Consider the following 9,702-nt stretch of genomic DNA (forward strand, 5'->3'; position numbering starts at 1 on the left):
AAACTTGCTCCCTGCCTTTAAGCAGCCTTGACTTGGCTCTCTGCAGGTTTGCAGTACGTTCTCAAACTGGCTGTGTCCAATCTGGCTGTGGTCTGTGCTTGCTCTGTGTATAATGTAATGGACTAATCCTCTTACCCAGGAATCAGGTCTGATACGGCATTGCTAGTGGAAGCTGTAGCCTCTGGTCAGAGACGATCACTTTCAGAGTGCTGAGTGATTTCTGGCTGTGTTGGAAGCACGCTTTCAGCTGGGGGAGTTTTCAGAAAGGCTGAAAGGTGGAAAGGTCTGATATGTATTTATATATATATAGCTTTTTGTTACTCCCAGCACAGAGAGTTGCAACCATAAGATAGGACCTAGCAGATGGTATAATAAAGCTGTCAGCAGTTAGGGGCTTGAAGTGGAGATTTTGCAAGAAGAAATCTGGAAATCTAAATTACGCGTGAAAAGGTTAGATAAAGCTCCTCAACTTGTGGAAAAGTGAGAACAATGAATTATTCCTTAAAAAATCGAAAGAAACATCCACTGAGAGTAAGCAAGGCTTCTTTTCTGAGATGAAGGTTTGTCAACAGTGTTTGCGTTCCCTGTATTTCAGCTTCGTCCTACGCTCTAGGAGCCAGGCAGTGAAAGCAGAGAGACTGCCCAAGAGGAGGGCATTAATTGCAGTATGTTGTGCCGGCCGAGATCAACGTGAAAGAACATAAAACCACATCTACTGTGGAAAGTGCTAAAGACGGTGTTCGAAGCTTTCTTATTAAATGTTTTTGGGATTTGTAGTTGAACTGCTGCATGCATGGTTTCAAGAGTCTGAACCTGTTTCATTTGTGCTCGTTTTTGGACTCCGTCACTCTTTCTTCTGGCCAGCAGATGGAGAAAAGGAATTTGGAGAAATAACTGTTATGTTCAGGTGATGCTTTCAAAGCATTAATTGCTGGTCCAAGTCATTAACTGTCGCCAGCGTGAAACCATTATCCTTAATGTGACAAGCTCAGCTATCAGTGCACTTCAGTGGGAAATCGGGTGATAAATTCCAGTGTTGGACAAGGTGCAGTACTTTTCCTTCATTTGTATTGAGGAATCCTTGTGTGTAGCTGTTTCTGTTAGATTTATTTTAAAGCAAGGACTAAGTTGACCATGTTCTTTTGTGTCCTCATACTTAAAGAAGTTCACCTCTTGGCACCAGGGTGGCAGGAAAAATAGGTTGCTGTGTGTTCCTGCACTTATTTTAATGTAGGTTACGAATCACGAGTCCCCAAAGCAACTAAAGGGGAGGGGGCTAAAACCTTGTAACCTACAGTGTCTGCTCAGTGAATCTGTCTGCAGTTGGAACAGTTGTGCCTGTTTTACTGTTTATTTATACCTGGCTAAACAATCTGATGGCATTTCCCTGGTTCTCTTCCATTAAAAGGCAGATCGGGAGCGGCGCAGAGAAATTTCCTTACTAGATGACATTTCATCGCAATGTCCGATCGTTTGGGGCAAATAACCAAGGGAAAGGATGGGAAAAGCAAGTACTCAACTCTCAGCCTGTTTGATAAGTATAAAGGAAAGTCAATAGAAGCTATCAGAACTACAGGTAAGGAATACCTTCAGCGAGCTCCTTTTGGGGTCACCTAAGTACTGTTGCAGAGCTAGTTCAAGTCGTTGGCCCTGTAGGTAGGATGCCTAATGGGAAGGGGCTGGGTTGCAGAACTGTTTGTACTGGTGTGTGGACATGATGTATCTAGATTTGGAGGGAACTGGTGGTGATTCTTTGTGCTGCTGTGCTGCTGTTATCGTAGAGTCATGGAGGAATTCTGGCAAAGCAGCTGGGGGACTGTTGGTCTTTCAATTTAGCTTTTCATTTAGCAGAGAGGAGCCTCGTGATGTTTGTGCAGGGTCCTACCCCTAGGGAGAAATAACCCCATACACCAGCACAGGCTGGGGATTGGCCTGTTGGAAAGCAGCCCTGTGGAGAAGGACCTGGGAGTCCTGGTGGACAACAAGGTGGCCATGAGCCAGCCATGGGCCCTTGCGGCCAGGAAGGGCGATGGCTATTTCCCCAAGCTGTGAAAGGGAGATTCGATGTTGTGAAATGAAAGAGGAGTGTCTGGAAGCTAAAAGACTGAGTATTTTCTGTTAGGGATGATTATTTGTCTCTCCCTCCCCTCATGTTGTAGGTTGCTGCCTATTACCTATCCGCTACAACAGGCAGTTGCTTTGTGATGGTCCTGCAGGAAATGATCTTAGGTTGACTGTCGTTGTCATGAATAGCAGCAGTGGTGCTGCTTGTCCTACAGTTGTGTTGGGATGCTAATTGAGGTTACTGAGCTAGCAGGGTCTAGGCACCTTATGACCTGTTCGCGTTCCTTTCTCACTAGTTATTCCTAGACATGGCTTACAGAGTCTTGGGAAAGTTGCTGCTGCCCGGCGCATGCCACCTCCTGCAAACTTGCCTAGCTTGAAGTCTGAGAACAGAGGAAACGACCCCAACATCATTATAGTACCCAAAGACGGTACAGGATGGGCAAACAAGCAGGATCAGCCAGACCAAAAGAGGTAGGTCGAACTGCTTGTTGCTAAGTTTTGTCCGGCAAGCAGCAGCAGTTCTGCACTGCTGTGCTGTGTGTTGGACCTTGCAGAGATCCGTTCTCTGTTGTCCAAGCCAGTGCAGACTCAAAATTAGCGTGATATTTTAGCAGTTGCTGCGTTGCCACAGTTTGTCATCTTGCCTTCCCCTTTGATCTCACCTCTGCTGTCTCTTCCCCAGTTCCAGTGCGACGGCTGCACAGCTGCAGGAGTCGCTGCCGCAGCAGGGTTTGCAGAAATCTGTCTCCAATTTACAGAAGCAGACACAGTCAATCACTCAGGAGGTAGGCACAAGCGGTCTCCATGTCACCCTGTTTCCCCTGTTCCCAGTCAGCTCGAGGGTTTCCTTTAATTGTCTCTGTTACCTTGCACATGTAAGGATTGGCAGACTGTAATTTAAGGAACAGCTGCTGTGTAATCAGTTCTTCTACAATTGACTCTTGACTCCAAGTCGCTGTGCCCCAGGAATGCCGTGCTGCGGTTACAGTGTAATTTTGTGCATGTTACCTCTGTACCTTTCAAGTGTGTGGGGAAAGTCAAGCTTCAATCTAGAAAGAATGGCTGGAATGCAGGATGGCTGGTTAGCACTTGTAAACTATGTTTCTTTGGGTCTAATTCAAGTGTCAGCTTGGTGACAGCAGATCCAGCTCTTGCTCCCAGCCTGATGAGACTTGATAAGAAGAGATCTGGTCATGTGGGAGAAGTAGCCAGTGTCAGGACCTGAAAAAGCTACTGGCAAGTAAGAAAGCTTCCCCAGAGAGTGCAAGGACCTGGCCCCTCTGTGCTGCAGGTTTCGCGCTTCTAGTTTAAAAATAAAAATGAAAAATGCCAGCCCTTGAGGTTCAGGAAAATCAGGACAGGAGTTAAGTTTTGAGGAGAAGACTGGTTAATGCATGAGAAAGCAGGATAGCCTTCAACAGCAGGATAGCCTTCAACCTGAGGAATAGCATGGAACAAATCTGGAAGATTAAGAAGGCCAGTTTGGGAAAATGCAACGGAACAAAGGAAAAGTTTTGTTAGAGGGATGAAAGGAAGAAGAATGGTTTGAGGAAATAGTTGGTGAAGTTGAGAGGAGTAGAGATAAAAGGCAGGACAGAGAAAAGTCTTTTCATTGTAGCATCATAGTGTATTGCAGAGGGGAGCGGCTGACTTCAGCCCCAACAGGAAACTGGGGAGACCTGTGGTAGCCAGTGACATCTGGGTGATCTGGAGGTCTGAACTGTAGCAAATGCCACCCAGGAAATGAGGAACAGTTCACTGATCTGTGGGCATTTTTCTTTGTTCGTTGTTTTTTTTTTTTTGTTTTGTTTTGTTTTCAGAGTACAAATTCAGTGCCAGGTGGACCAAAGTCATGGGCACAGCTGAATGGAAAGCCAGCAGGACAAGAAGGTGGTGAGTATGGTAAACAAAGGGGGCTGGGTTGGGTGCGTGCCAGCTTCTCAGGCAGGAGATGGGGCGGGCTCCATTTCTTCCTGTCCTCCCTGTCTAGACTGGTGCCTAATGGGACACAGCTGTGTTGGGTACAGTGCACTGAGGCCAGATGAGTCTTGTTTGGAATCTGTGTAGTGTGTTGGCTGGAATGATGCAACTGCATCTGTTTGGGTCCGTCGGTGCAAGAGCCAGCTCGGACAGCATGTCCCAGCACCACGCTGAACCGGAGTGGCTCGTGCACTTGCCTTGGGAAGCAGCGGGAGTTCTGGGAGGTGAGGATTTTGAAGGAGAAGGGAAGCACTTGCCCCCTCGTGCTCATCTTCCTCAGCCCATCGTAGCGTGTGGAAAGATGCAGAAAACAGAATGGAGGAGGGGATTGGCTTAGGAGAAAAGAGCATGTCAGAGCCTGGAAGGCATTTCTGTGGCTGGTAGCATGGGGAGCCTGACTTAATGAGGTGGTCAGAAGTGAGGCTGTGATGATAATGTTCAGGAAGTCTGTACACATTGTCCTTGGGCGAAGGGTATTACAGTGTCAGTGGGTGGAAGTGGCATTGGAGCTGCTACAGGATGCACTTGCTTGCACCTTGGCTGATGCCCCTCTATTAAATTTCCCCGAGTAGCTGTGCTGCTAATTGCTTCTGCTTGACTGGGCATTCTGGAGCAGTGTTAACATAAACTGGGAGTTGAGTTGTCTTCAGATGCATCCATTTCCACACAGGAGGTGATTTCCAGTGCTAGGATTAAAACTGTGGTGAGAATAACAGCTTAGTGCCACAGTTTAATGCGAACAGATCGGGAACCCCTAGGTCATCAAGTGAAATTGCAGAGATTTGGAAGAATACGGACAGCTGCGGATTGCAGAAATGGAGGGGACAAGCTTATCCTAAATGGAATGAGTCACTTAGTGAGAGGGTGTTTCTCAGAGGCTAAATGTTAAAGCAGAAACTTGTGCTTGTCAGAGGTTAGTAGCCAGTGCAAAGCCTGTCTATTGTTTTGTTAATTGGTACATTTTTGAGGCTGTTGCTTTACAGGCCTCCTATTGCAGACACTTTGAAATATGATCCTGTAACAATGTTCTTAAAGATTTTTTGAAAACTCATTCTAGGTCACACTCTTATCAGTGTAGAGTTCTCAGTCCAAGAAAAGAGCTACATATGTGGCTAAAGAGCAGCTTAACTGGAAGGTAATTGAACCACGGGAGCATCAGAATTCTGGCTGAAAGGATTTATCAGGCCACCCCATCCCTGCATCGCTTGTCCCGTGGCATTGAGCAATTGCGTTTCCTTCCAAGCTAATGCAGCAGCTTCTAGTAATATTGACAAAGGGGGAAGTCTTTTGCTTTTGGCTCTCTTAGGTGTTGTTGCTGTTATTTCAGGATATGCCCTCCCAGAAAGATTTAATGTGGTCTAGTGAATTAAAGATGAGCCGTACCATGTCTATTTCTTCCATATAAGGGGCAGTTTGTGGGAAAGGAGGGGAGAGCAGGGGGAACAGAAAAACCCCAAAGAACCAAACTTTTCTCAGTGTAATGCTGCCTAGGGTTAGAGTGCAAATTGTTAATGACTACACATTAACAGTCGTATTGTGCAGCCTTACCTACAGGGAAAAACGTAATATTTACCAGGGATTGGGGTGGGGGCGTATCTCCTGACAGACACTTAATGTTATTAATGTTCTCAAGATTCTAGTTCAGTACAAATCTGAACTCTTAACACATCTCAGCTATTTTGTGGCCCATTTGAGAAATGTTCTTCTTGTGTGTTCTCATTTGTCCAAAATATTAGAGGATATCATATGCAGTAGTTGCGGTGTCTTCTCTGGAAATCTTCAGGAAGAAGGTCTTGTGTACTGTTCTAGAAAGTGAAAAGGAGTTAATGTAGGCAGTCCTTCTTGACTCTTTAGGGCAAGGAAGTACAAAGATGGATGAGACCATTTTGTCAGGTCCTCTTTAACCACTGCTGATACTTCTACCATGATCATTCTGAAGGAGGATTGGCCAGGTAACACAAAGAAATGATTCTGGAAAAAAGTAGTGCAAAAATGCCAACAGTTTCTTTTCATTCAGTGTTACCTTGCCAACAATTTTAGGAGAATTGTTTTGTTTTCCAGTCACCATCAGATCTTTGTAACAGAGGGAAAGCGAGGGTATTCTGGGGTAGCTGGTGAGTCGGCAAGACAATCTGTCAATGACAGGAAATGAAGCTGGCCTGATCTGGCCAGCGATCTGCATCTTAAATGTGCTGCAGCAGGAAGGAGAGTGGGGTGCAGCATATAGCACTCGGTCCTTATCTGTGGTCTTCCACCAAGTATATTTATTGCCAGAAATGTTCACAATAGAATTCCCTAGTGGAGTGAGATCTGAGCAGTAGTAGTCTGAAAAGAACTGTCAAATACTTGATAACAGGATATCGTTTGTAAGTCGTCTTTCAGAATTTGTCTCCCTGCCTCAGTCTGAATCTTGTGCTACACAGAAATAATTGGAAGCTGAGAAAGTTCACCCTGACTTTGTTGAATGTGAGAATTTAAATGATGATCCCAAGTTAAGAGTGTGGGAGTATTTGGTAAGGACATCTGTTGTCAAGTTGGTGACGATGTCTGAGGGTGTTTTGGATGTGAGCTGAGGTGCAGGTACAGTAGTAATTTATGTTTAAATACACTGGAGGCCCAGATTCGCAGGAAACGTATTTCCAGGCTGATCTGATAAGGGAATTGAAAGATTGGCAAGGCATTCTCTAAGTGCTGTAACTATTTGTCTGACAGGTTCAAGGGCCTCAAGCCGACTGTTATCCTTCTCTCCCGAGGAATTTCCGACGCTGAAAGCAGCTGGCGAGCAGGACAAGGTTGGCAAAGAAAAGGGCGCCTTAGATCCGTCGTATGGGCCAGGACCAAGCCTCCGCCCCCAGAGTAAGGAAATGTGGCTTTCTTCCTTACCCTAGCTCAGAATCCCTTAGGGTTGTGCTTTGGGCAGGGGGATGCCCTTTCACAGTAGTGTTAGATATTCCATCCCTGTGTTGTTTTTTTATACAGTTACGAGCTCACATATGTCACATTGCCTAGTAAACGTCCCCTGATTCTTTGCTTGAGTTCTGTCTTCCAGACAGCCAATACGGACTGTAATCCGCTGCGTTGTTTCATAAAAACTGCTGTGTGCAGGAGCAGAGAGGGTTTATGTTGTTCTGTGTCTTTTAATACAGGGATGCTGCGAAGCAGGGACCTTCCCCTCGGGTAGGAAAGTTTTAAGTGAGTGTGTGGTGTAATGCAGCTTCTCTTCGAGTATTTCTTCATGACCTTTAATTCTGCAGGATATGAGCACTGTGGTGATGTGTGGCGGAATTTTTGTTGAAGCTTAAGGTTATTGACAAATGAGGACACCGCTGGTGCAGTAATTACCTAGTAACAGCTGATGCTTCTTGTCTCTTGGGAAAATAAATGCATCTGGAAGTTTTTTCTTAGTCCCTGATGTTTTCCTACATTTTCTGCGTAATTAGGACTTGACCAGAGTATTTTAGTTTTGAGACTTTCTGGCGAAGTGACTGTCTGCACTTACAGATGTTAACATAATTATTACCTCTCTTCCAGATGTCACCAGTTGGAGGGAGGGCGGTGGGAGGAACATAACCTCTGCCACATCTCTGACCGCCTCCCCTGCTGAGCTGGGCAGCAAGACCTCTACCACTGGAGACGGAGCCCCCTCCTCTGTGAGTGCCAGCGATCCGAAGGAGCCGTCCCTCCGCCCAGCTCAGCCTGTCCGTAAAGGGGCTTCGCAGTTCATGGGAAATGTCTACCAACCACCTACGTACCATGACATGCTACCTGCTTTTGTAAGTTGCCCTTCTCATACAGCTGGGTAATGTCCTCGCTTCTCATAACGCGGTACGAGGGTTGAGGAGGTCAGCTAAGATAGCATTTTTCTAGACTCTCCTCTGAGTCGGTTCCCAGGACTTGCTCAGAGATCCTTCTCTTCATCTATTTTTAGTTTTTCCCTGTTGTGCGTTTACCCTTTCATGCTGGAATAGTGTAGCACTAACATGCTCTGAGGAGAAATGAAACAGACGCAGCCTTGCTCAGCCCAAGGAAGAGTTGCTGCCTTTCCTCTAGAGCTGGAAAAATAACATGTCTGTCAGCCAGCAAGACATGAAATGTTTGTTTTCCTTTTGTGTAGTCGCAGCTACCATGCTTGTGTTGTAACCTGATCTGGGTAAGCCTTGTGGCAGTGAACAAACAGGCTGTTCTTTGCTTTATTCCAGATGTGTCCACAACAGCCACCTGAGGCCCCTGCATCACTGGACCGAGGGTCTTTCCCTCTTCCTCAAGTTCGGCTTGAGCCTCGTGTCCCTTTCAGACAATACCAGATGAACGACCAGGATGGGTAAGGCTCCTGTGACTGTCCCGCTTGAGAGCCTGGTATGGGCTGTGAATGGGACTTGGGCTGTGCAAGAATTTGGACCGAGGATGCAGTTGTGAGGTTACAGACGGCCGCAGAGGAGGCCTGACTTTTACCCAAAGGATCAGTGCTTTCCTCCAACAACAGCAGCTTCAGAAATGTGGCAAGATTTTGAGTACTATATGTCAGGAGCAGGTAGATGTGTAAAGCTGGGGTATGTGATCGTGGACTGGCACATTTGCAGTTCTGATCCGTAAGCCCTAGAAACTGGGTACCAGGTCGGTAGGGAAGAGAAGCTATGTTGGGCAGACAGGTACTTGGAGTTGTTTTATATAAGCATATGGTAGTAAAGGACTGGTTTGCTGTTAAAAGCTCAATTGCATGTTCCTTTATTTACTATTTCTAACTTTTTTTTGCATCTCCCCACAGAAAAGAGAACAGGCTTGGCCTGTCCCGCCCAACACGTCCGATGCGGCAGGGAGAGCGAGCACCTCGGCCCACCATTATCAACGCAGAGAACCTGAAGGGGCTGGATGAACTAGACAATGATGCAGATGATGGGTGGGCAGGTAAAGTACCTCCATCCTCTAGCTTCAGTCAATGATTTAGGAGGTGAAGCATAGTAGTTTTCCTCCGTGCAACACGAAATAGCCAGAATATTGTAATGGCTCTGTTTCACTGCCACGGAGTGGATAAAGGGGGAAGGAGGAGGTGGTTTGCACAGCTGTGAAATTGCTGTTGGTGTCAATGATGACACAATGGATCCTTCTGATCCTTCCATCACACAGTACTCATGGAACTGGATCTGAAGACTCCTAAAAACTGAAAACACCAAACAGCAGCAGGATAGTTGTATGACTGCTGGGAAGAAAAGTTAGCCCCATCTCTTCAGTCATAGCATTCAGCATGCAGTTACGCCCAGTCTAGTTTGGTGGCTGCATCTTCATTTGCAGTTTCCCTTTCCAGACTGCTTGCTGCACAGCTTTTGGGACCACCCCAGCTGGTCAGCAGGTTGGGTCTATCCTAGTCGTACCACTTCCAGGATCTCTGCTGGACATTCAGTTTTCAAAGTAGCGTCTGTCTTAGTGCCAGAGAAGGCATAAGCTTTATCAGGACAAGGCAGGGCCTGTTTGTTTTCTCTCACACGTCCCTTCTCCAATTGTGCTGTCTCAGGTATTCATGATGAAGTGGATTACTCTGAGAAACTCAAGTTTAGTGAAGATGAGGAAGAGGAAGAAGTTCTGAAAGATGGACGACAGAAGTGGTAAGAAGTGGCTGTGTTCCCACCTACAGTTGTTTCAATGCAGTTAAACAGTACC

General features: G+C 46.3%; 1 protein-coding gene across 5 annotated transcripts in view; it reads left to right on the plus strand.

Annotated features, from left to right (window-relative positions):
• PRRC2B (proline rich coiled-coil 2B) overlaps positions 1-9,702 on the plus strand; it is a 49,834-nt gene that overhangs the window by 12,113 nt on the left and 28,019 nt on the right. For 4 of the 5 annotated variants that reach the window (XM_035341919.1, XM_035341922.1, XM_035341921.1 and 1 more), the window contains exons 2-10: positions 1,409-1,576; positions 2,361-2,538; positions 2,750-2,852; positions 3,888-3,960; positions 6,760-6,903; positions 7,579-7,820; positions 8,247-8,368; positions 8,813-8,952; positions 9,557-9,647. In XM_035341919.1, the coding sequence (XP_035197810.1) occupies positions 1,462-1,576; positions 2,361-2,538; positions 2,750-2,852; positions 3,888-3,960; positions 6,760-6,903; positions 7,579-7,820; positions 8,247-8,368; positions 8,813-8,952; positions 9,557-9,647 (1,208 nt within the window). In that variant the 5' untranslated portion in view covers positions 1,409-1,461. The remainder of the gene's footprint in view (positions 1-1,408; positions 1,577-2,360; positions 2,539-2,749; positions 2,853-3,887; positions 3,961-6,759; positions 6,904-7,578; positions 7,821-8,246; positions 8,369-8,812; positions 8,953-9,556; positions 9,648-9,702) is intronic. The other variant, XM_035341920.1, reaches the window with a different exon arrangement.

This window comes from Oxyura jamaicensis, chromosome 17 (assembly GCF_011077185.1).
Source record: "Oxyura jamaicensis isolate SHBP4307 breed ruddy duck chromosome 17, BPBGC_Ojam_1.0, whole genome shotgun sequence".
NCBI lineage: Eukaryota > Metazoa > Chordata > Aves > Anseriformes > Anatidae > Oxyura > Oxyura jamaicensis.